Source organism: Protomyctophum parallelum, assembly GCF_964188405.1.
Source record: "Protomyctophum parallelum genome assembly, chromosome: 1".
In the NCBI taxonomy this organism is placed as follows: domain Eukaryota; kingdom Metazoa; phylum Chordata; class Actinopteri; order Myctophiformes; family Myctophidae; genus Protomyctophum; species Protomyctophum parallelum.
The window spans coordinates 8,937,542-8,963,968 of NC_139697.1; the positions used below are offsets into that span (position 1 = coordinate 8,937,542).

The 26,427-nt window shown below is 41.4% G+C and overlaps 2 protein-coding genes across 4 annotated transcripts in view; both read left to right on the plus strand.

Moving 5' to 3' along the window:
* zc3h12ab (zinc finger CCCH-type containing 12Ab) overlaps window positions 1-3,893 on the plus strand; it is a gene marked incomplete at its 3' end in the record, with an annotated part of 30,458 nt that extends 26,565 nt beyond the window's left edge. Inside the window, 6 exon segments of the mRNA XM_083762195.1 lie at window positions 911-1,050; window positions 2,365-2,599; window positions 2,678-2,778; window positions 2,927-3,231; window positions 3,279-3,390; window positions 3,493-3,893. Coding sequence (XP_083618321.1) covers window positions 911-1,050; window positions 2,365-2,599; window positions 2,678-2,778; window positions 2,927-3,231; window positions 3,279-3,390; window positions 3,493-3,893 — 1,294 coding nt within the window.
* On the plus strand, window positions 3,154-25,281 carry LOC310862177 (lamin-B3-like). 3 transcript variants are annotated; one of them, XM_083769910.1, is made up of 13 exons: window positions 3,154-3,231; window positions 9,048-9,289; window positions 10,247-10,435; window positions 11,575-11,731; window positions 12,806-12,931; window positions 16,944-17,114; window positions 18,568-18,693; window positions 20,183-20,403; window positions 21,443-21,662; window positions 22,236-22,343; window positions 22,712-22,837; window positions 23,814-23,924; window positions 25,178-25,281. In XM_083769910.1, the coding sequence occupies exons 2-13, from the start codon at window positions 9,072-9,074 to the stop codon at window positions 25,211-25,213; spliced, it is 1,809 nt and encodes a 602-aa protein (XP_083626036.1). In that variant the 5' UTR covers window positions 3,154-3,231; window positions 9,048-9,071; the 3' UTR covers window positions 25,214-25,281. The 3 variants fall into 3 exon arrangements, with proteins under 3 accessions (XP_083626036.1, XP_083626038.1, XP_083626037.1); XM_083769912.1 differs by having other exon boundaries at window positions 22,242-22,343; XM_083769911.1 differs by lacking the exon at window positions 3,154-3,231 and adding an exon at window positions 5,295-5,352.
* The last annotated feature ends 1,146 nt before the right edge of the window (window positions 25,282-26,427 follow it).

The following is a 26,427-nucleotide window of genomic DNA, read 5'->3' on the forward strand; positions in this document are numbered from 1 at the left end:
GTGTAATGTAGGTGGTTTGGCACAATTACATTAGATCTTGAGATATTTATTTAGCTGTTTATTTTTTATTTTGATGCCTGTACCAATTCCAATTAAAGTTCTATAACTTTTCTTATATGTTAAAATTGGCTTAATGGAGCCGAACTCTAGATGTGAGGGCTGCGTAGGGGCAATTTTAACTTAGCAAAACTTGTACCACTGTTTGCTAAATGTAGCAAATTAAAAGTTACTCATTTATTTTGGTTCTCAGATTTTAGCAATTCAATTAGATTTGTAGAAGTGTGTCTGAGACAAGTGGCCCGACTTCGGACTTGTATATTGGGCAGTTTAGGCATTTGCATAGCAAATGTTGCGATATGCTGTGGGAATACTGTAAGTGCTGCTACTGTACATCTTTGTTCACACAACTACCTTTTTAATGTAACTTGTTGCCATGAAAGCGGAATGTGTCATTGCCGTCTACTACTACAGCATTGAATGAAATTAACAGGTACTAAACTCAACTCAACTCCAATTGTATTTATATAGCACATTTAACATGACCAGGTCAACCAAGTGCTGTACATGCTTTAAAAAAAATAGCAGATCTACAAGCTCATAGCGCGGCACCGAGTGCCGCGCTACAAGCTTGTAGGTCTGCTATTTTTGAAAAATCGAAGAACGACTGACATAGAAACATAGCTTTTTCAGAAAACTGTCAGGATGTAGAAGACATTTTTAGAATCTGATCTCAGGTCAAAATGGGTTAAGAAAAGAACAAAAACAGTGCGATATAAAAAGACAGCAACAGGAAATCAATGGTACGGTGAAAGCAAGTTTGCATGTGTGCTTGCAGTAATGAACTACTGTTTCATTTGAAGACCAAACGATTGCTTGCTCATGCTATTTCATTTTTCCTGTGCTTATTCAGCCACGGAAACAAGGAAGTGTTCTCTTGTCTGGGAATCCACTTTGCTGTGAGCTACTTCCTTGAAAGAGGTCACACTGATGTCACTGTGTTTGTGCCATCATGGAGGAAGGAGCACCCCAGACCTGATGTCCCCATCACAGGTAGGATGACGGGAATGTGCTGCCAATTTGTGCCAGTTTGATATGCAGTAGTGGTTCTCAACCTTGTTGTCGTTTGGTCGGGAAGGACCTATAGTCAAACAAAAGGTGAAGACGCAGGGGGATCACTGCCATCAGTTTGACGCTGCAAAGGTGTGTGTGTGTGTGTGTGTGTGTGTGTGTGTGTGTGTGTGTGTGTGTGTGTGTGTGTGTGTGTGTGTGTGTGTGTGTGTGTGTGTGTGTGTGTGTGTGTGTGTGTGTGTGTGTGTGTGTGTGTGTGTGTGTGTGTGTGTGTGTGTGTGTGTGTGTGTGTGTGTGTGTGTGTGCGTGTGCGCGCGCGCGCGTGCGTGCGTGCGCATGTGTTTTAAATGTGCACTGCTGAGCCTGGTCAAAGAGACATTTCTGTTCCTTGTGACAGACAATAATGTTATGTTGAATCTTGAATTAGACACTGATGTAAATACCCCAGAAAGTTTCCCTTTCCAACTGGAATGAACCTTGATCTGTGTACTTACTACTCAAATGTTGCTAACCTGGGACTTTTATTTTATCAGCTATATCATTTCCTGTGTTACTCATATATAACTGCCTGTTCATCTATTAGCAACAGTGGTTGTAAAAGCATGATCATTTCTAGATCCTATGTCCTATTCTGCAGAACCTGTTTGCTTTTGATATCACTGACACTCACTCTATGATTCATTCAGAGAGGAATACATTTCATTGGAGAGGGAACTTATCAAGGCCCTTTTTTCACAACGTTGTCCTCACAATGTCTAATACAATTACCTTTCAGAAAATAGTAGAGGCTATTATATAAAATTGTTGGTTGCTTTTAATTATTCAGTTCATTATTAGTATTTATCTAATTATTTGTCAATTATCAGAATTATTTGTCATTGCCAAGTATTTGTACAAGGCATTTGTCTCAACTATTTACTCAAAGATAAGCAAAATACAATATAAACGATAAACTTTATGCAATATATTGTACACTGTATATAGTATATCAAGGGCCATATTTTGACTACGGTACCAGGCTGGGGGCCGAGTCGGCACGCGCGAGGTCGAGGTCTTGCCCTGAAATTAATGTTCAGGGCAAGACCCCATTTGAAAAGGACCCCCAGTTTGACATGCAGAGGCTACTGACCCCAATTTAATGCCATTTATATCTAGGACCCCCCCCCCAAAAAAAACCGCGGGCCGCTAATTGGGGAACCCTGGTTTAGATCAACATAGCCAGAAATAATTATAAATTCTTGTTTCAGTGATAAATCTGACATCTACCCTATCTTTTTCATAAAACGTTCTGCGAAGACCAACACATTCTGTGGGACCTTGAGAGGAAGAAATGTCTGGTATTTACACCTTCGCGCCGCATCGCTGGCAAACGGGTGATCTGCTATGATGACCGCTTCATTGTCAAGCTGGCATACGAATCTGACGGCATCGTTGTGTCCAACGACACGTACCGTGATCTCCAAGGAGAGAACCCGGAGTGGAAGCGGTTCATAGAGGAGAGGCTGCTCATGTACTCCTTTGTTAATGACAAGTAAATCATCTTCTGTCACTCACTATACTTGCTTCTTGGAAGTATTAGGCAGATACCTAACGTGAATCTCATCTGCAGGTTTATGCCTCCCGATGACCCTCTAGGTCGCCATGGACCAACTTTGGACAACTTCCTGAGAAAGGTCCCAAGGACACCCAAGAAGCAGCTGTGTCCTTATGGTGAGGCCACTTCCATTATAATAATATGATTTTTCAATATCTGGTCTCAATCTGTATAATATAATATAAACTTTTGTGTGCATTTAGTATTGATATATGAAAAAAATAAACAGCACTATAATAATCTCATAAATCTATCCTCATTCAGGGAAGAAATGCACTTATGGAATTAAATGTAAATTCCACCATCCAGACCGTGCTAACCATTCCCATTGCTCTCTCGCCGATGAGCTTCGTGAGAAGGCCAGGCAATCTTCATCAGCCCATAAACATTCTTTATTGGGTTATGGTCCAGTGACTGCCAATGGCCTCTCTCTGGAGGAGGCGATGGCCCAGAAACTGACCCTGGAACAGTGGAGAGGCTCTTTGAAGAAAGGCCACACCAGTGAAAATGTTGTTCTGATCAAAGGGGCTCACCACTCCAGCAAGCGGCCAACATCTAGGAAAGAGAAGGTCAGTCTCCTTCTGACCTGGAATCTCTTTTCTCCTCTGGCTCTCAGGAGCAGCTGGACTCTGGTTTGGGTTCCATAGATATTCCACCAATTGAGACCTACTGGGACCACACTGATCACCGCTATGGAGCCAGTTACAGGAGCTTCCATCCCAACTTCAGTTCCAGGCCAACAGTACCCCTAAAAGTGCACAACATTGGTTCCCCTAAAAATACACCATGAAGTTGCTGCTCAAATGTTTCGTCCTCTTCGTGGTCCACAGGTGGCTTTCATCCCCATAGCCAACACCATAGCATGGGACTAGCCAGCACCCACCACCCAGACATAATGGCTTACACTCCTTCTCATTACTATGGCTATGGGGCATCTGTGTATCCAGTGAGCATGCATGCACACAGCCACCCAGGAGAATTCCAGCATAGCAGGGCTCAAGACTCTCTCCACCAGACCTACTGGTCAGATCCATTTCAGGGCTATTCTCAAGTACTATCCGGAATGTCTGGAGAGAAGCCACACTGGGAGGAGAGAGAGGATGTCCGAAAGAAGCTCCTTGCCATCTTTAATGCCTGTCTGGTAGACAAGGCCATGGACATGTTTCCTCAGTTGATGGATCCACAAATGCTGGCTGCTGAGATCCTGATGCTACAAAGTCAAGGCAGCTGAAATACGGTCAGAACATTGTTCCATATAAGGTTGGACTGTGTAAGTTGTCACGCCTGAATGGTATTATGGTGATATTGGTATCTCACGGTCACATTGTAGCAAATGCAGAGGTTGATGCAAATTGTATCTTTTCTGAATAATGCATTTAGTCCCTTGTTTGTGCCGAATCTGGGTTGTACATGGTTTGTTGCACTCCCTCTGGTGTTGTGGGTGTGGACTTCGTTTACATTAAGGAAGTATTTAGACAGGTACATGGGTATCTTGGTGGTGTATCGAATCTTGTGGACCAGACCCATTGCAAGATGCTGTACTCGACCCTAAGATCCTGTAAAGGAATCTTGTTCTTTGATTGACTTTTTTGATTACGTTGGTGGCCATTTTATCACCGGAAAGATTGGCCTCCAGGATGGAACCTCAGTCTGGATCGATTGCTACCGGAAACAATTTTCTCTGTATAGTAGATTTGTCTCTTGTTTTGTTTTGTTTAGTTTAGTTTTTTGTTTGTTTTCCACGTTTTTTGTATAATATTATTATTGTTATTATGCTTTAACTGTGTTGTATTCTATGTATGTGGGTTTGTATGTGGGGAGGGGGGAGGGCTGTGGACGGGTGTTCTGTGTATTTTGTGAAAAATTTAAAATAAAAACAGAATATTTAAAAAAAAAAAGCAGTCAACCCACAGAGCCTAGTCCTTCCACACGCCAGAATGGTACCTCCCAGTCCCGGCAGAGTAGTTCAGGAGGAACGGATTGTGTGGCCCTGGTTTTTCCCTAATGGGACTGATCGAGGGTAGCTACTGGGACGTAGGTCGGGACTTGATCACCCCGGCTGGGTCACCTGAGTGAGGGGTATGATGTTGGGAGACCTGAAACCCCTTACCCCGATGACCTTGGGATACATCACTGAGGATACGTCCCAGGTGCATCCATGTATGTATGTATTTTGTTATATTTATCAAATAAATAAAATATTTAAGGTGTTTTTATTTTAGTTGTAGAGGGCAAGTAGGTTAAAATGTTTTAAGGCATATTTGTCATATTAGACAGGGATCCTTTTAAGTAAAACATTTGAGTATAGGCTACTTTTTTCCTGTTCATTCTACATACTGTGAAATAAAATATGATTGATTGAAATTAACAGTTTGCAGAATTACAGTACATTTCAAGCACAACTCAATACAAAGACTGTTAACTGTGAGTGGACGACCCAATAAAGCATTAAACTTGTTTACAAGCGGGTCCACCAAAATCAATTCATCAAAAATCTGTCAATTTCCTCCACGCACCTGCGTCGCCCTTTAAATGCAGTCTCGTGTTGGTGACGTCCCTTCTCCATCCAGTCATCTGCTCCTCTCTGTATCAGCTGAGCTGATCGAGTGTAGGCTACTGTGCTGTGTGCTCCTACACCGGCCTCTACAATAATAACAACCACAGCGTTTCTGTAGCCTACAACTGTTTCTGTGAGTAAATTAAATTCCACAACACACCATCCATCCATCCATCAACATAATATTGATTGATTAATTTCAGCCGCGGGTTTTGTTTGCGTATTAAAAGAGGCTTTGATTGATTGTTTGGTGTGTTTGTAAACGTGCTCTTAAGAGTCGACTCTGCTGCTTCAGATTTGCTGTTGCAACGAATGAATATCGATTCACTTGTTCTATCATTATCAAACCGGTTGCCGCAAAATGTTAAGTCGCCCTTCGGAGTCTTTGTGCAAAGTATTAGACCATATTTTCCCAATAAGAGAGGTGTTTTAATCACGTCTGTGTCGGAATCTCTCGGACGTTCTCAATGGACGGCGGTGACTCGAGGGGGCGCGTCCGGTGAAACCCGGAATTAAACGCGTTGTAAACTAGGAGGTAAATACGTCGTTCGAACACAAACGGGATTAAAACGCATATATATTAAATAATATGGAATAATACATTTCACAAAGACTCCGACGGGTGAGTTAACATTTTGGGAAACCGATTAAGCACATATATGAATATGATAATGTTTTTGTACATGCACGGATCAAGCAACGATACTGGTGACGGTGCACTATTAAAGCACTGGCGGAGTGTCATATCACCAATGCTAGCCGCGGGTTAGAGCACTAGCATTTCGTTTTGGGTTTGATATTGAGTAGAAACTCAGCGTTATTAGTTTGTTTGTTTTGAACACATTCTGATGTTCTAACCTGCGTTTTTTGTGTGTGTGAAGTGAACCGCTGCCGGTTTGAAGTATTAACAGTTTGCAGAATTACAGTACATTTCAAGCACAACTCTATACAAAAACTGTTAACTGACGACCCAAGCATTACACTTGTTTACAAGAGGGTCCAGCTTGTTCAATTAATCAAAACATTTGGAGACATGCACTTCTATATAGCCAAAGAACGGAACAGGAATTCATCAGCCTTGTGTATGAACACAAGGCTGCTGTACTTTATACGTCATAGGCTACTAAGCATTTTAAAGTACGGTGCCCCTTTTGGCACCCTCTGTTACCTTTTCTGAATTTTGGACGGTGGTAGCCTATAGGGTCCCTCGTAGCTTATTCCACTCTCCATAGGACGCAGATTTACCTACTCTCTGTTCATGGAGACCGGCGCCGTCGCTTGATGTTTCTGAGAGGAGCAGCGACTCTTTTTTTTTTTTAATACTTAAACGGCAACTCCAATTAGTGCTCTTTCGCACACGTTTCTGTTGTCTCCTATAGCTGTGTTGAAACATCTCACCAACACTCAAGTGAAGGCCCAGGTCTCCGTGAACAGAGAGTAGGTAAATATGTGTCCTATGGAGAGCGGAATAAGCTATGAGGGACCCTAGGCTACCGCCGTCCAAAATTCAGAAAAGTTAACCGAGGGTGCCGAAAGGGGCTAGGTATGAAGTACAGCAGCCTTGTGGTCAAACTGTTCATACAACAGAAAGATTGGGTATTGGGTAAGACTGACGTTATGTATCTTTCAGGACCTTTCACTGCTTCATCTCAACCATTACTCTGGCTCTGGTCTCAGCGAATACCGGACTACTCGCCTTGGCGAGTGGACTTCACCTTTGGCGAGTGGCCTTCCCCTTTGATCGAGAAGTCTTCACTTTCCAGGGCGGGTTCTCCGAGAGAACTCGTCCCCTTCTCGCCAAAAGGGGAAGACCACTCGACCCGAAATGAGAGGGAAACAAGCAACCAGGTCTATGAAAATAAATCTAGAATAAGCAACAATATTGCTGACTGTCAAACATCATTGTCCAATGTTGTTTTAGAGCAGTGGTTCTCAAACATTTTCATGTCATCATGGACCACTAATATTCTAAGAAATGTACAGATAAACAAGTCCAAAGTAGTTTATAATGACTAGACGTGGCAATTTACAATTTACAATTTAGTCATTTAGCAGACGCTCTTAATCCAGAGCGATTTACATTAAGCAAGAACAAAAAAGCATGGGAATACATCACATAAAAACATTTATCATGAAACATGCGTAAGCTAAGAAAGTAACAGTGGAATATCTATATAATACATCTATACATATGTAACCTGGCAAATAGGGCACAGGACACAGACATATATTGGGGTTCTTTATTTCCCAAGAAGTTGGTGTTGGTGTATCTTATTGGTGTAAAGAATGCCACAGTTTGGCAAATATGGCATGCAAGCCTGTAACATAAAATAAATCTAAACAAAATACGGTAGTGGCACTATCTAGATAAAACAAAGAGGAAACATACCACAATGAAATGAGATATTCCATTTCAATGAAACAAACATAAAATTACATTAATTGTGTGTCTGAGAACAAGCTACGCCGCTACCAGCGAAGGCAAACAAAGGCTACACAGGGGAATCTGGCCCAGTTGTGGAAGGACTTTGAAAGGGACAATCTCGCCATCATGGACATGCTGAAGATTGCTTCTGAAGTGAATGGCCCAGTGTGGAGATGCCCCGGGGTAACTCACTGAAATGGGACAGCACACTGCACTACACAGCACTTTCAACAGTGTTTTTTGAGAACTTTTTTCAACTTTTTCACTGAAACAGTGTGTACATGTATGACAACTTTTTGAGAATTTTTTTCAACTTTTTCACTGAAAGTGTTTTTGTACATATGACAACTTTTTGAGAACTTTTTGAGAACATTTTCACTTTCAACTTTTTCACTTATTACTTTTTTCTATATTTTTTGTAAAAACTGTTTCTATATTTAAATAAAATACATTACATTTGACCGTACATTTGACTCTTGTGTTATATTCTTGTGAAATATTCAGTAAAGTATTCTGTTGATAAGATATGCATTGCAGACAATATAATACCCAGTTTGAAATGCATTCATTTTAAGACAAATTTAATAAAAATTTTCGGACCATTTCTGATTTACCTATACTTTGAACTGGCCTTGTTGGTTGTTTCACTCTCACATTCACGATATGTGGCAACCCTGGTTTGTTTTGGTTTGCGCACGGATGTTATTTTTGTTGCTTTAGCACAGTAGCTAGCAAAGGCTGTAGTTGCTGAAAGTGAAGGAAACACTAGCCAAAAAGTGAAGACTTCTCGCCAAAAGGGGAAGACATCTCGCCCCGGGCCGAATGGTCTTCTGCTTGGGCCGAGTGGACTTGACTTTTTGGCGAGTCGCCAAGACCACTCGCCCGAATGGTCTTGCTATCGTCTCAGCCACTGCAGTGTATTTTTTGACATTCCGTTTCTAAGTTGAATGTTGCCACTACTGTTGGAGCAGCCATAAACTACACAGGTTCACCCCAATGTTCTGGGCATCTTTGTAAAGTTAGTGTTAGTAAAAAGCAAGTAAAAGAGTAACGTTTGAGCAGACTAACATCAGTCACTCTTACCATTCAATGTAGTAGAAGACCTGCAAGTTTACACAGATATGTCTTCTCCACCTACAGGAAATAAGTTTGCTGCGACCATGAGATCCGTTTCTGAATTCGTCTATATACATTTTCGCAATTTGAAAATGGCCGATCTACCATCTCACAATGTGTCGTACATTTTTCTCAAGTAAATGTTTAATTCCGGCCTTTAACTTGTAACTATTTCTACATTGCAGTATTGATACTTTAACTTAGTAAGAAATATGAGTACTTTTTTCCACCACTGTTTTTTTAACACGTTCTAAATTGTTTTGTCTTGGTCGTGGAACCGCTTGCAGGTGTAGCACCATCGTCATCTCAGCATGGCCTCCTCCACCTCCACCCTGTTCACCTCCAGCGGCCGCTCTTCGCGCTCCGCTCCCCGGTCCTCCGGTGGCCGTGCGTCCTCCCATTCCTCCCCGTCCGGCACCGGGACCAGCCCGGCTCGTCTCTCCCGAGTCCAGGAGAAGGAGGAGCTGCAGCACCTCAACGACCGCCTCGCCAACTATATCCAGCGCTCCCACGAGCTGGAGAGCCAGAGGTGGGATTGATTGAAATACTGAGAGGCAGAGATCCATTGAAAACTAGGGCTGGGATCGGAAATCGGGGCCGATCACATCATTTTCAAATGATCGGAATCGTATTGGGAGCAAAGAAAACGTGATCGAGACATCCCTAATATCAATATGTCCATATCATGATATTGTCTGTGATTTTGGATATTGTAGCCTACTATTGTGATATGGCATAAGTGTGATATGGCATAAGTGTTCTATCAAAATTGGCAGACTCAAGTCTCAAAATCAAATGATTGGGAACAAAAAAAAAACATGATCGGGACATCACTATTAAACTTTAACAGTTTGCAGAAACAGGAAAGTTCAATACAAGGTCTGCTAAGATGATTAAAACCTATGAAAGCACTAGGCTTGTTTCCATTGTGGTCCTTCATATTCAATTCATCAGAACATTTCATGACATACAAATATACAGTACTATGCCAAAACAGTTGGAAATCTTTTTTTCTTTTTTTTTACAGGGGCCAGTTTAAGGGCCCGTTTTGAAGTAGTAGGGATTCGCATTCCTTTACGACTGGAATCTACATTTTTGTGGCATAGGAGCGAAATTAATTTAACCCAATTGTTTCAGTCAAATCTGGGTTGAACGTGATTTGTGGAACTCAATGAGGTGTAGTGTTGTGTATCTTGTAGACCAGGCCCATTGGAAGTTGCAGTACTCTGTCCTCTACACTAAAGGCCTATTCATAACTCCAGTATATAGTTATAAGGTGACCACTGAAAACTACAACATGACGTCACGCCAACTCGCTGCTCACCCGTAAACATCTTTCTTGTTTACCGTTTCAGTGGTCACCTTATCACCTAAAATGGAGTATGAATAGGCCATCTTGACCTATCAAAATGAGCAGGTGTGAGTTTTATATTAGTAGTGAGGCCAAGCAGTAGCATGGAGTGACAATTGTTTTTTTGCATGTCAGGTCGGCCATGGTGCTGCTCCTCGATGAGAATGAGGAGTCCAAGACCCGGGAGCTGAGCACCGTGCGGCGGCTCTACGAGACCGAGCTGGCCGACGCTCGCAAGTCCCTGGATGAGATGGCCAACGAGCGGGCCCGGCAGCAGCTGGAGGTCGGAAACCTGTCCGAGGAGCTCACCAAGCTCAGAGCCAGGTGACCGATTCTACGAATGTATTAACCATGCAAATGGCACGTTCCATCAATCCATCCGTGAATCCATCTTCAACCTCTTATCCGGAGGGCAACAGCTCCTCTCCACACCACATTAGTAACTTTCAATGTTCCATGAACTAAACGTGATGAACAACGTTACATTATAAAAAAAACAAAGTTTTTAACTGTTTGCAACCAAAAAAGCACATTGGTACGATTTATACAAATGGTGCTAAAAGGATAACACAAAGGTTTCGACTAAATAAACAGGACCACAATCCTGCGTGTTTAGTTGAAACCTAGCCCTGGAACATGCCCACCGTGTGAACCATGGCCTTGGATCAAGACAGACTATCCTTCATAGATGTATACATATTATAGATTTTCGACATGGATACGGAACAAGTACAAGTCAGATCGATTAAAATACATATTTGATAGCTTGAGCCAAGGCTAGTTGAAACCTACTGTTTATTTTCAGCCTGCTGATGTGGGTTTTTTTTTTTTTTAAGATATTTTTTTGCGGCTTACGCCTTTTATTGATTTTTGAAGGGACAGACAGTAGGCTGACAGGAAACGGGAGAGAGATGGGGGGATGACATGCAGTAAAGGCCGTGTCGGGTCCGGGAGTCGAACCCGCGGCACACTGCGACTGGATTACCAGTCCGGTGCCCAGACCGTTACGCTACGGCCTGGGCCTGATGTGGGCTTCTTAAAGTTGTGCCTTGACACAAGTTCAGGCCAGGGTGCCTCAGAATACTTAATATTTGGAATTTATAAATGTCTCTTCAGTTTAACAACTACCCTCTAGACTTGGTAAAACGGACCAGATTTAAACTGTACTTGGTGCGTTCTTTTTCAACCTACAGTACACAAAGACCCCTTTTCCACCAAAAGAACTTTGGTTCTTGAACCGGTTCCATTCTAGATTCTTGGACCCATGGTGCTTTCACAGTTCCAAACCAACTGTTAGGGTTCTGAATCTGAACCAATGAAGTTTCAGTGGAAACGCTCTGAACTGGTTCAATATTAAGGCGGGGGGGAAAAAATAACCGAACCGGTGGCAAATGGGCCACAGTCTCTTCACCAAAAATAGCCGATTTACAAGCTCACAATGCAGGTTTTTTTTTTTTCTTCAGGAACCAGAAGAAGGAGAGCGACCTGGCTCATGCTCTGACTCAGTGGAGGAATCTGGAGGAAGCGTTCAACCAGAAGAAAGCTGACTACAGCACCCAGCTAGCGAAGACCAAGAGGTTGACCGCTGACGTTGATGAACTCCAAGCTCAGCAGAAACATGTATGTATGCACTTCAACTTTCCCCATGCCAGTTAAGCTAGCTTGTAGTGTTGGAAGCAGTGAAGCATAATGTTTACCTGGCAAAATAGGCCAATATTTGTATAGTTATTAGTTATAATGGTTGAAAACAATGGTGTCATACTGTACTTCACTAGACTGTTCAGTTCATCTGCATTTCTCTGTTTTACAGGCGTAACAACTTATAACTTGGATAGATGGATCTTTATTGTCATTGTAACATGTACAACAAAATTAAAAGTGCCAACCAATCAGTTCATCAGATCACAAAACAACATAGCAAAAAATATTAAACTAAAACAACAAAACACACATGTACTTCTGGTTATTGCACAACCCCTGTAGCACAAAGCATATGCACAATAAACATGTAATAGCAGTTATTGCACAAACCCTTATTGCACTTAAGACAGCAGGGAAAAGAACCTAAACATGTATTGCAGCAGATCATTTTTTTTTTTTTTTTTTTTAAGATATTTTTTTGCGGCTTACGCCTTTTATTGATTTTTGAAGGGACAGACAGTAGGCTGACAGGAAACGGGAGACAGATGGGGGGATGACATGCAGTAAAGGCCGTGTCGGGTCCGGGAGTCGAACCCGCGGCACACTGCGACTGGATTACCAGTCCGGTGCCCAGACCGTTACGCTACGGCCTGGGCCAGCAGATCATTTCTTAGCAGCATTGAGTGCAACTACCACTGTGGGATAGAAGCTGTTACTGAATCTGCTGGTCCCTGACTTGATCACTCTGTACCGTCTGCCTGATGGCAACAGTGAGTGACCGGGGTGGGAAACTTGCTAGGGAACACAAGCCTGAAGGAGAGTTTTGATGGCCTTCTTGAATGCATAAAAATGATCTCTTCATTCACAGCGTCACTATACACGGAAGGAAACTTGAACTGTCTGCCTTCCAGACGGTGTAGAAGTGTGTAGGGGAAATTACTTTACAGTAGCGTTTTAAACATTCTGAACCCATTGCCAACATTTATAAAGATGCTCGGTAATATAACTAATTTTATTGCGTTAGGTTTGTTGATTGTGTTACGTGTGTGTTAGTTGGATGCAGTGCTGGCGGACACAAAGACCCAGATGAACTCTGAGATGCTGAGGCGGGTGGACATGGAGAACCAGATGCAGACCATGAAGGAGCAGCTAGACTTCGAGAGAAACATCGGCAAGGAGGTATGCTTGTCTGTCACCATTATTACATCATCGACTAATCGCAATTATTTAAGATAATCGCAATTATTTTTGTTTCCATGTTGAAAAAATTGTCCATACATTTAAAAAAAATGGCGTGAATAGTTGAGCTACAAGCTTACAACGTGTCACAAAGTGATGTGTTCTAAGCCAGGGGTTCTCAACCCGTGACCTCAGGAGGTCGCCAACTTATTATTCTATATATATTTGTTTTAGCTGGAAAATGGAAATTAAGAGTTTACATAGTATGTGGTGCATGCATAAACTTTCCTTAATGATTATCTGGTTTCAGTATTCATTTATGATATTTTCTCTATTATTAAGGTTATGTTTGCAGTCAGTGCGGCCAAAGCATTTCCGGGGTCCCCAGCCAAAAACATTGAGAACCCTTGTTATAAGCCATTTTGTAAAAGAAATTGGAAAGAAAAATAAAGGTTCAGGACACCCCCCCGCCCTTTGTCATTTATTTGATCAGCATATCATTAATTTCTGAATCTACGTACGCCACAAAGTTGTTCACCTCGAAAATGCGACTTCTGAAAACAAAATGTAAAACTAGCTGTTGCTGGTATAAAAATAATACAGATTCCACAAGTTCATGACATATTTACCCCTAAAACTGTACCTGTCGTTTACAAACAAGCCGTCAGAGATTCTATACAGTGTAATTATTTTCCTGCCGTGCGATAGGGCAGTTTCGCTGGGCATGGCTGCTGTGTCGGACCTGGGAGTGGGAGATGTCACACACACGCACGCGCGCGCGTTCTGCAAGTTATCTCCATATTACAGATGGTATATGGTTGTATTGGCAGCAGTTAGTAGGGCCATTCCTATTTATATTTCTATCCCATTTTGTAACCCATTTTTTTCACCCGGTGCTCCTGTCGGGTGGTCAAAGGTTGATTTCTCCCTCTGTCATTGCCTTGTATTTCTATTTCCCCTTTTTTTTTGTCATGCAAATTTGCCCAGTGCAGGCCTACTGCAGGCCTGGTTGACTAGATTTAGAAGACATGTTGATGCTCTTGCTACTGAAATGATCCATTATTTATATGGATAAATCTCTATTGGGGGGGGGGGGGGGGGGGGGGGAAGGACAGCTTGTCCTGTCTGCTCGCTGCTAACATGCCTATTGGACAAGGACAGGTTAGGGGAGGGATTTAGTGAAGGGCTAATAGAGGGTATGCACATGACATCATCGTACCTGGAAGTTATGCGGCAACGCCCACTGAGTGGCAAAAAACGACTTTCTGGCCTTGACAGCCCAGGCGAAAAAGAAATATATTTAGTATACTTTTTTAAAGTATACTAAATGTACTTATTTGTACTTGAAACTATTTGAATTTAAATTGTGCTATTTTGAAACTACTTAAGTTGTACTTTTTATACTTAAGTTGCACTTAAGATGTGCTAAAACATATCTTAAATATATTTTTTCTATACTTTTTAACCCTTTTGTGACCAAAAAAATAGTGTTAAATTGAAAATATACTTCCAGTATTCCAAGTATACTTTTGAAAAGCATACTTAGATTATATTTATAGTGTATTTTCGAATATATCGAGTGTATATCAAGTATTAAATAAATGCATTTAAAATATACTACCAATGTGTTAATAGAATAACATTATGAACTAATGTGCTTAAAATATACTTTGTTATCTCGAATACACTATCAGATCTACTTAAACATATCTTAAATATATTTTTTCTATACTTTTTAACCCTTTTCTGACAAAACAATAGTGTTAAATTGAAAATATACTTCCAGTATCCCAAGTATACTTTTTCCGATGAGTGAAAAGCATACTTATATTATATTTATAGTGTATTTGTATAGTATATAAATAAATACATTTAAAATATACTACCAATGTGTTAATATAATAACATTACAAACTCATGTGCTTAAAATATATTTGATAGTACGTATACTTCAAATTAATGACTTTTATACTCCAAATAAATTTTAAGCATTATATATAATATATATGCAAATTTATACTTTTCCAAAGTATATATATATATTATATATATACTTCGGAAAAGTATAAATTTGCATATATTTGCATATATAACTCTTAATTGGAGCAACCATGTTACTATACATATGAATGGGAAAAGGGGAGAGGGACTGATCAAACCAACAGACATTTAGATTCATGGTTTTACTAACAAATCACATAAAACAACATAAATCACCAAATAACTCCACAACAAAACCCTAAACACAATTACCCATAACATAACTCCAGTATACATTCTAATATTCAAATAATAACACAAATAAGAACAATAACACACGGTCCTTGGCGCCCCAGTGTATGCTGGGAAATGGACTTCCTCTAGCCACTCCCATTTCACCTGCCAGTATTTATAGCACATTAGTACTTAATGTACTTAAACTTAATATACTGAAAGTTTATACTTGTATTGTATTTATAATGTATTAAAAATACAATCTACAAATATATTTACTTAAAATATGCTAAGAGTGCATTTAAAAAATACAATCTACAAATATATTTTTAATTATTATATTAAAGTACATCTTACAATAAATGCATGTTCAGGAGAACTCGCTATGAATATATTGCTAATGGACTTAAAATATAATAATCACAAATGTATTTTTAATTATTATATTAAAGTACATCTTACAATAAATGCATGTTCAGGAGAACTTGCTATGAATATATTGCTAATGGACTTAAAATATAATAATCACAAATGTATTTTTTATTATTATATTAAAGTACATCTTACAATAAATGCATGTTCAGGAGAACTTGCTATGATTATTGCTAATGGACTTAAAATATAATAATCACCAATGTATTTTTAATTATTATAATTGAAGTACATCTTACAATAAATGCATGTTCAGGAGAACTTGCTATGAATATATTGCTAATGGACTTAAAATATAATAATCACAAATGTATTTTTTATTATTATATTAAAGTACATCTTACAATAAATGCATGTTCAGGAGAACTTGCTATAAATATATTGCTAATGGACTTAAAATATAATAATCACCAATATATTTTTAATTATTATAATTAAAGTACATCTTACAATAAATGCATGTTCAGGAGAACTTGTTGTGAATATATTGATAAAGTACTTAAAATATAATAATCACAAATGTATTTGTGATTATATGTATTTAAGTTAGACAAAAGTAAACATAAAATTAATGCACTCATGAAAAGCATACTTTCATACTATTTGAAATATATTTCTCATTTAGTACACTTATCACAAATGTGCTAAATCACAAATTAATTTATGTTCACTTATATTATATTTAGCAAAAATGTACTATTAATATGATTAGAGACACTACAAGTATACATTTAACATACTTTCTGTGCTAAAAGTGTACTTAAGTATGGAATAAATATATTTATTTTTCGCCTGGGAGCCCATTCATCCAAACAGAAAAGACCTGTCTGATTGCATTAAACAATGTTAACTCACCAACATTGCAGCTGTACGAAAAGCTTGAATTATCCTCTTTCTATCTGCAAAGTTTTTGTTTCATAAAAATCCACCATAGAAACATCATGAGCTACTTTCTGTCAAGAAATGCCCTGCATTTGATTATGTTTCTAAGTGTCAGAGTTTGGAAGTGCTTGTTTTCAATAACACAACATTTTCTGCCTCCTGCATTATGTAACATTTAGAAACGGGTGGTACGCAGGACTGTTGAGTGATTTCCAACGAGCGCTTCCAAACTCCAACACTCCATGCTGCTCAATGTTTTGCCACTCAGTCTAGATGAGGGGGGCGTGTCCTGATGGGAAAATCATGCATGTGCATACTCTCTATTGCCTAAGCTGTAATCCTGGGCGCTACGCTCCCTCTGCCAACCTGGGGAGAGCCCCGAACTGAGCTCATGCTTCAATGCATGAGGAGTGAGCCAGGCCACTTGTGGTAGGACGGGCCATTGCAGCATAATTTGTGTGTGTGTGTGCGTGCGTGCGTGCAGGAGATCCACGAGATCCGGCGCAAGCATGAAAGCCGCCTGGTGGAGGTGGATTCAGGAAGGCATGTAGATTTTGACACGAAGCTGGCCGAGGCCATGCAGCAGCTCCGCCAGGTGCACGATGTACAGATTGGCCAGTACAAAGAGGAGCTGGAACGCAACTTCAATGCCAAGGTACCTGAGACACACGCACAGTACTGCAACGTGCACGCGCACACCTTCTCAAAGCAACGTTAAAGGACAACTTTTTTTCTTTCTTTTTTTTTTCAAACAAGGTTCATGTTTTAGGTTGAATGTGAAGGGGGAGGTGAAAAACTGATATATTGAGCCTACAACACACAGTATTGACGATATGCACACGGCTGCCATTTTTTAACACTCATCTTTTACTTTCTACCTAAAACCAAGTGCCTGTCGGCTCAGGACGTGTTTGGTTATAGAGCAGACTTCCACGAGGTGCACACACGGACACGGCTGTCCTTACCTGTTGGAACGAGGCGAGATGACTTGGCCTTGCACACAAACGCGCATTACACTTTTCTTCCAGATTATTTTAACCCTCTCTCTCGAATGTTTCAGTTTGTTACCTCAACAATTATTTTTCTTAGCTCTTGTGTCAAGGAGCCACATGCAGCAGGCATTTTGTGCAGGAAAACATTAGAGCACAAGGCAGTGCAGTGAGCCGAGGCAAGATGGCAGTGACGGCAGTAAAAGAGGTAGAAGTCAATGTGACGCCGTGTTCACACTAGTGGCGACAAAGCAACGTGCTTCGAGCTGTTTTCAATGGAAGTCGGCGACAAGATGCTGCAAACTGATGCCTGGCACTTTATTTTCACTAAGACTTGACGGGCTAGAAATAAGTTGAGCTGGCGTTGACTTTTTTCAGTGCTCCAGTAACGTATACCCTTTTCATTTACACATTGTGGCTTGAGCAACGCTGGTCTTTTGGCCCGACCGTTCACACTGCATTTGCAAGTGACTAGATCGGATCTGTCACAGAACATTTTGTTCAGACTGACAGCCTGAATCAGATCTGTGTCTATATCTAGATTGGAATCCAATTTGTTTAAATGAGTCTAAACACAAACTAGTCACATGGAATCCGATTTAGATCTGGTTACTGCGTTCAGACTGAGACGGATCTCCTGAAATTGGTTTTGAATTTGAATCTGATTTGAAACCACCTCTGAATATGGCTCAAGTCGCATTTGTAAAAATCTGATTCCATGTGACTTGTTTGTTTAGAATGGACTTATTTAAACCATATTTAAACCAATCTGATTTCAATTTGGATGTGACACGATCTGATTCTGGCTGCCAGTGTAAATGGGGCCTTAATGGGTTTAAACTGGGAGACAATGTAGCTGAAAAGGTGTTGGTTATTGTGTTGTCGCCACTATTGTGAACGCCGCATTAAAAAAGTGAAACCTAGGCCAGAGAGTCTGTAAAGATAGACTGTATAAGTTGTCCGTTTCCCTGCTAAAATGATCATATAAATCCTGTCTTGTCGAGGCCACAAATGTATTTTAGTTTTGAGTGTATTTTAGTTTTGAGTGTATCAGAAGCAATCATCTTATCGCTGTGTATATATGCTGTATGTTTGCGTCCAATGCTCTGCGTACCGCAGCTTGAGAACGCCCAGCAGACTGCGTTGAGGAAGGGCGATGCCGTCAACACCACCCAGGATGAGTTGACCACAACCAAGGTCCGCGTGGAGACCCTCTGCGCACAGCTGCAGCTCTTCCAGAAAGAGGTTGGTGGCCTAAAGCAGGATAGACGGGAATAGTTGTACGATGTTTTGCATCAAAATAATATCCCAGATTTACAAATAAATGGCTGAGCTACTATGTCTAATAGGCTATAGCGTGCAAAGTATTTTAATTATTATTGTCTCCACCAGCCGAAGGCATGGGGGAGAGTATGTTTTGCACTCCGTCCGTCCGTGTGTCCGTGTGTCCGTGTGTCCGTCCGTCCGTGAGCAGCTAATCTCGGCCACTGTTAACCCGGTCGATGCCAAATTTTGCACACACACTCCCTGGATGCCAACCATGCACCTCTGCCCCAAACTTTCCAGAACGGCCTGTTATAGCGCCACCAGGAGGCCGCTTTGTGCAAAACAAGTTTTTGCACAGTACACCTACAGATTTTGCCCAAACATCACGCAAATTGGTACACAGTCTCTCTAGAGCCATTCAACCAAACCGGTCTTTCAGATTTCTCAGACTCCATCCTGATTGGTTAAGATTGGCTTCCAAAATTCACAGGAGTGCTCAGTTTCAAACAAAATGCTGCAAATCATGAACACATCGCGTGATTTCCGTGAACTTGTGCACCCACATTCCCACTAGGCCGAGGACGAAATGCCACATGAACAATTTCAACTCAGCCTCAAGGTGGCGCTATAACTGGCCCAAAAGTGTTTTAACCTCTAACTGCACGGATCTGTGGATAACTTTGTATGCCAACTCCCTAGAGGCCAAGGAAAAACCTTTGCCTGGAATTTTTCACATCTGCTCTTTATAGCGCCACCAGGAGGCCGACATATGTAAAACACATTTTCTATTATTACTCCTTCACATTTTATCCAAATTTCACGCAAATTGGTACACATGATCTCCATAGTCATGTGATCAAGACAGGTTTGTTTGATTTCTCATATTCCATCCTGATTGGCCACGATTGGCTCCTACAGTTTTCAGGAGTAGCAAATGGCCACAACTCCTCAACGCAGATTGCGATGAAACTGTGCACGCATATTCCCACTAGGCTGAGGAAGAATCCTGGTGGAGACCTGTGCCGATTGGCACTTTATCTAGTTATTATTTAAACTGCACAATATTTTAGAAATATTTTATTGATTTTATTTCTGTTATTGCTTCTATTATGTTATGCGTATGCAGAGAGATACTTGGGTTGTAAATGCATTTTAAAAAGTGTGATGGAGGGTATGCACGTGACATCATCGTACCCGGATGTTATGCGGGAATGCCTACAGAGGTGGCAAAACAACTTTCTGGCCTTGACAGCCCATACATCCAAACAGAAATGTCCTATCTGATCGCATTAAACGATGTTAAACTCACTTTGCAACTCACTTTATGCTTGCACATACCCTCTATTATCCCTGAATACTTGCTTTGGCAAAAGGTGGGTAGGAGTTAAATTTTTTATACTTCATCCTACTCCTTTTTGAACGTTGTGTTTATTTATTTTTAAATACAACTCATCCATTCTTGTGTCAGAAAGCGTCCCTGGAGGGCCAGGTCCAGGACTTGGAGCGGACCCTGGACAGAGAGAGGGAGCTGTGGAGCCAGAGGCTGGCCCAGAAGGAACAGGACATGCAGGGAATGCAGGCCAAGATGCTCCGCCAGCTGGAAGACTACGAGAGCCTGCTGGACGTCAAGCTGGCGCTGGACATGGAGATAAATGCCTACCGCAAGATGTTGGAGGGAGAGGAGCAGAGGTAATGACCTTTAACCCTTACCCTCTGGACATGGAGATCAAAGCCATAGATTAAGACGGAGTTACGACAACTCCGTTCACTTCATGGGGTCAGTCCAATGGCGGCTCTTCTACATAGACTTCTATTGGCGAAGAGTGACAAAGTCCTGGACCGGAAGTTGGCAGAATGCACTGCACTCGGGCAACAGCCCAGCTTTAATCTTAAATTATTTTAGATTGTTTTTGTAATAGTAAAAACCTAAACATTACAGAGACTTTAGTCTTCACTGTACAATACTTTAAAACAGTTGTGTGCATGTTGCACACATGCCTAAAATTGCTGATATTTGCGCCGCCCTCGTTGAAAACAATGTATTTCAAACTCCAGCTTGTCACACTCCAGGCTGCATGAACAGTGCTCGAGCACTCCGTTTTCTGCCCCCTCAATGTCGTAACTCTGTCTGTACTCTAATGAGATCAATGCCTACCGGAAGATGTTAGAGGGAGAGGAGCAGAGGTATTGACACGCACGCCAGCGTTGATTCCGTCGACTAAAACTGATAAAGAATGTTACCTAAACATACTGCCAAGAAAATGGCCGCTCTACAAGCTCACAACATGTCGCTGGAGACAAATCTTTGCTGAGCGTGTGTGGAAGTCGCTGATGGGGCTTTTGTTTTATAGGTTAGCGTTAAAGTTAGGTTAAGCATAGTTTTTGGGGGGTTAGGTTTAGGTGCATAGAGTAATAAAAGGATAGAGGCCGGAGCGACATTTCAGTGGAAGTTGCTCAGTGGCGTTTTGAAGCACCCGGAAGAGCGGTCTACTTCTGCGTTTTCTTTGATTTGGACACCAAAAGATGGTGTCCAAAATGCGGAAATGCAAACGTCCGCTCAATGTTAAAGCCCAGATGCACAGGGTTTCCTCGTCATAAATCCACACTCTTACCACTAGGGCAGAGCGCTTCAACGTTAGAGAGCCTCCCTGGGGGCTTGGTTAGGTGTCACTCCCAGAAAATGGCCGATCTACAAGCTCACAATGTGACACGTTCCCATGTCTTACAGACTGCAGCTGTCACCGAGCCCCGTCCAGCACTTGGCGGTGCCACGGATGCACGCTCACGCTGCGCGTAGGCTGAGGGGGAAGAAACGCAAGATGGAGGAATCCAGTGGAGGTACGCCAGCCTACAAGATGTCCACCAATTCCATGGCTTGCGGTTCTGTCAGTATCGATGAAGTCGACGTAGAAGGCAACTACGTCGTACTGAAGAACAACTCTGACGCGGTAAGATGCTCTGTCAACTGTTGTGTAGATTTTGCGCCGTATGGTTGCAACTTACTCCGTATGGTTGCAACTAGGGATGCACAGATATATCTGCCGATATTTTCCGTTATCGATCGGTATCGGCAAATAAAACTGACGTTAACCGATGGCAGTAGCCGATATTTATCTGTTGATAAGCATACATTTTTGTGTCTGCTATGTTGGTGTGTTTATCTGCAGCCGACCAAGCTGTAGATTCTGAACTTGTATTTGTTTCCCTGGCACAAAAGGGGGAAATAAAAACTAAATAAGCGTATATCGGTTATCGGCTAAATTGATATTTTAAACGTCTGTATCGGCCAAGAATTTCCATATCGGTGCATCCCTAGTTGTAAATTGTGTCGTATGGTTACAAGATCTCAGCTACCGGGTATCTACAATCTCCGGTCTAAAGCAAAGACTGAAGTTTGTCATCGGTTCTGGATGAATATGAATGTTGAAACGTAACATTAATAATCTGTTTTAGAAAAGAAGAAATGTATTGGGTTTATTTGTCTAGTTGGTGTGTTAACCCCTGCCTGCTGACATTTCCAGGAGCAGCCACTAGGGGGATGGGTGGTCAGAAGGACTCACCCGAGCATAGCAAACGTTTCCTTCCACATCCCTCCTTCCTGTGTCCTGCACGGAGGCCAGACACTCACTGTAAGTTCTACTGTACATTCTACTGTACATTGTAGCCTACGGATGCTCACTGAGTAGTTTATTTTAAGTTCTAGAGTTTTCAACTCTTTTCATATAAAGGTCCATTATTTATTCAACATTTGAGCCACAGAACCACCATTTGATGAGATTTAGCCTCTCGGACCCAAAACGTTGAATATGTTGTCCTTGGAATGATTTTGTCCACAATTCCATGCTGTATTGATGTTGGTACCATAGTAACATTGGTCTTCTACATTCTCTAATTGTGTAATGGGATTTAAGAATTTTGTTGTTGTATACAATTACAATAACTGTAATGCTTAAGAGTAAAGTGTGTGTGTGTGTGTGTGTGTGTGTGTGTGTGTCAGATCTGGGCAGCAGATGCAGAGGTGGAGACTGACCCTGGGAACATGGTCATGCAGGGTCACAAGAGCTGGGGTCCGGTGACTCCGGTCACTGATGTGAGGGTGGTCCTCCTCACCCCCGACCAGGAGGTAAGGTTAAAGGGACACTTCACCCTTTTTGCAAAAAAGGATGTTACTGACGTTTAGAAGATTGCGAATTCTTTCCTGGGGGTCTTTGTGGTTTTAGATTTTAGCAGTGAGCCCAGTGTCTCTGATGTCATCAACACTGGGCTCACTTCCTGGACTACATCAAGGACTGTCTAAAGTGGACGAGACGCGAAGACCGTACGGGCGACGCTATGTTGCTCCATGGCTCCATGGCACAATGGGCTATATGCAGCCAACACTTCCGCGTTCGGCTTCCTTGGTCTCAACTGTGCATGTTTCTTTCCTTCCATGGAGCACCTTGGAGCAACATGGCGTCGCCCGTATGGTCTTCGCGTCTCGTCCTCTTTAGACAGTCCTTGGACTACATCAAGGAAGCTCTGAGAAAGAAGGGAAATGGTCACGTGACTGGGCTCCATGACTCTTTCATGGACACTTTCATGAATATATATAATTTTTTTGCAAAAAGGGTTTCATGACATTAATTTATTTATTTTTCGTTTTCTCTTATTGACCTCAATTACACCCAAACAACCTGAACTTTATACATTCAGTGGACTTTCTGTGGTTTTCTGTGTGTTCTGAACCCTTTTGAGCTGCAATGAAAAGAGGCAAACGGGCCTCAACCGTGACATCAGCTGGCAAATCCCTATATGGGATTTGTGGAGACCTCACACTCCACAGGCAAATCAGAGCACTTGTTTGAGCCAGAAAATCTACTGAATGTTAAAAGTTCATTGAAAATTGAAAATGTATTGAAAATAAGACATTTCCAAAAAATGTCACAATCTCTTTAAAGTCCTATTTGTCACAGTCTTACATATGCAAACTTTGTTCTCCGCATTTCTTGGAGCGGTGAGCCGTAGCCGTGACGCGCTCGGGAATCATTTGTAGTCTATCTAACCTAATTTATGTTAAAAACAAACCCGGATCGTATCTGCTCTTCTCTGCTTGCATCCAGGTGACAGCGGAGCGCCATGTGGTGTGTGCCCAGGCGACGGGTGAAGAGGAAACCGGCATGTTCCACGAAGAGTACATGGAGGGGCATGATGTACGGCATTTAAGGAGACAGGTAAGCACTATGCATACATGGACATAAATTACCACTGTGCTCTGCTCTGGTGCGATATCCACTCGGATTAACATTAATACCGTAAAAGTAGTGGGTCGCACTCAGAGTGGGGGGGGGGGGCGGGGGAGGAGAGGAGGGAGAGAGAGAGAGAGAGACAGCGGAGACGGCGCTTGTTTCACCTGACAAATATGACTCATAATTTCTTGTTTATTATTCTTTACATGTCAGATGAATGGACAAACGTTTCAGCTATCCAGCATGTAAATAATGTCAACTCACTCTTGCGACCCACTACTTTTATTAAGGCATGCACATAAAAGCCATCCAAACCAAAATGTAAACATAAGTCACATTGGGCATAAACTAATCTCTAAAGCCAGACTTATCTCTTCCACGATGTTCGAATGCTACGTTTGTAGTTCACCTCGTAAAAGATGTTCGAATGCTACGTTTGTAGCTTTAGTTCCGCCCCGTAAAAGAAACTCATCTGCTCTTGAGATCAGAAGTATGTATGCAAACAATCACAGTGCGGCATTCACAAAAATATATGGCCCGGGGAGATGGCACAGGCGGAAAGGACATCAATTTTATTTTGTATTCCTTATCGGAGCTTCCGAGGTCGACTATTGGGCGGAAGCGTTTGAAAATTGTGGAAGTTCTATAGGCATTGTGTAAGTTGTATCTCGAGACTATTGGCATCAACAGACAGTCACAGACGGTGGTTGTTGGCAATTGAAATGTTGAACGTAGTTTCCACTGTGTTTACCATCCCCTGCTGCGTACTGTGAAGCCAAAGAAAAGGAAATCAATCTGTGACATGTGTTCTGTGTCTTGAGGTTAGTGCAGGGGGACAAGCAAGCACTCTGATATATGATAGGTGAGGAGGACTGGACTTCCTGCCTTGTATGCATATGAGCTGCTGGGCTTTGCTTAATGCCAATTTGAAATGTCTAGTCGCAGCATGCATTTAGTTGAAAAAAGTCAACAGAACTAACTCATTCCATGTGATTTTATTATCTTATATTCCATGCATTAATTTGTTGTCAATCAATAACCGACCTCTGACCTCTCCCCCATGCTGTGCTGCCTGTGCTAATTTAATGGTCATTGCTTGTCAATCAGTCCATGTTGGCGTTTATTTAGTTTTAGTCATAGTCTTTTTTTAATTACAGTTCAGCTTTAGTCATCTGAAACGTTTTTGTCGTTTTTAAATCAACACGGGTCCATGTGTCTAATGTGTTGTCTTTTTCTAGGATTCATCTGCAGAGGCGAGCTGTACCGTTATGTAACATTACCTGGACCCCGTTCCACATCCCACTGGACCCCCTTCCGGCTTCCACCTCGCACTGAACCTTTTAATAGATGTTGTTTGCATAATAATAATAATAAAGATTTTTCTAACGCAAATGCAGTTGTTAAAATTATATTTATTCATCCATTGTCTTGCTGCTTCATTGGAACTGCAGAGTTGTAACGGATTTAGTGGCATCTTTGTGAAAACCTTCTCTGAACACAAATATTCGTCGCAGGAAGGTTGGACATGCTTCACTGTCTCCTTCCACAGGAAATGACACGAGTGCGACTTATTGTAGTCTGGAAGCGGGTTCCACTATATTCTCTGAGATGGTAATTAAACAGGATGGTGGCGTTATCATTTCAAATTCACGGCTTTCATCCTTTTTTTGTGTCCCTTAAAGCTTCCACCAGGAATAATGTCCTTTAATTTTACAATGTTCATTCATTTATCAAAAACTAAGTTTGTAGGAAACTTCTAAAAGGCTGTTTTAGGTATTCCATTTCCTTCACCTCAATGTCTTGGCAGTAAAAAAACAAAACAGTTTAGCTTCATCATGGCTTGTTCAAAATGGCTAAAGCTGCCTCAATAATGCATAATCCCTCAACTGTCTTCATCATCCTTGGGTTGTAGACTGGGTCCATTTAGAACTACAAATGGAGGGTGGATCCATTTGAACTACAATCATGGAGGTTGGATCCATTTAGAACTACAACCATGGAGTTTAGAATCCATTTAGAACTACAACCATGGAGGTTGGATCCATTTAGATAGAACTACAACCATGGAGATGTGGAACAGGTGGATGTGGTAACGCACCGATACTGTGGTTAATAGACCAAATGGAAGAAACCCCACTAATGTCAGGAACGAGCAGGATGAAATAAAGTAAACCAACTCCTTATAGAATGAATAATAATGAAACAATTTATTACCTTTGTGCACAGAAAATTTTGAAAATGAGCCACAAAATAAATTAAGAAATAAAATTATAATGGAGCTCTGTTTCCCCCCCCCCCCCAAGTCAATATGAATTTCTACCCGTAGGTAGTTTGTGTTTGTTTGCTATCAATTAGAGGCCTCTTTGTTTGTCAGTGTTATCTGAAATCCACAGAACAGTGTTGATGAAGTTGAGATGTGAAGTGGCAACTTGGAAGATGGAAGGAGAATCCTGGAGGCTGGATCTTGTCTTCTCTGTCACTCACGCAC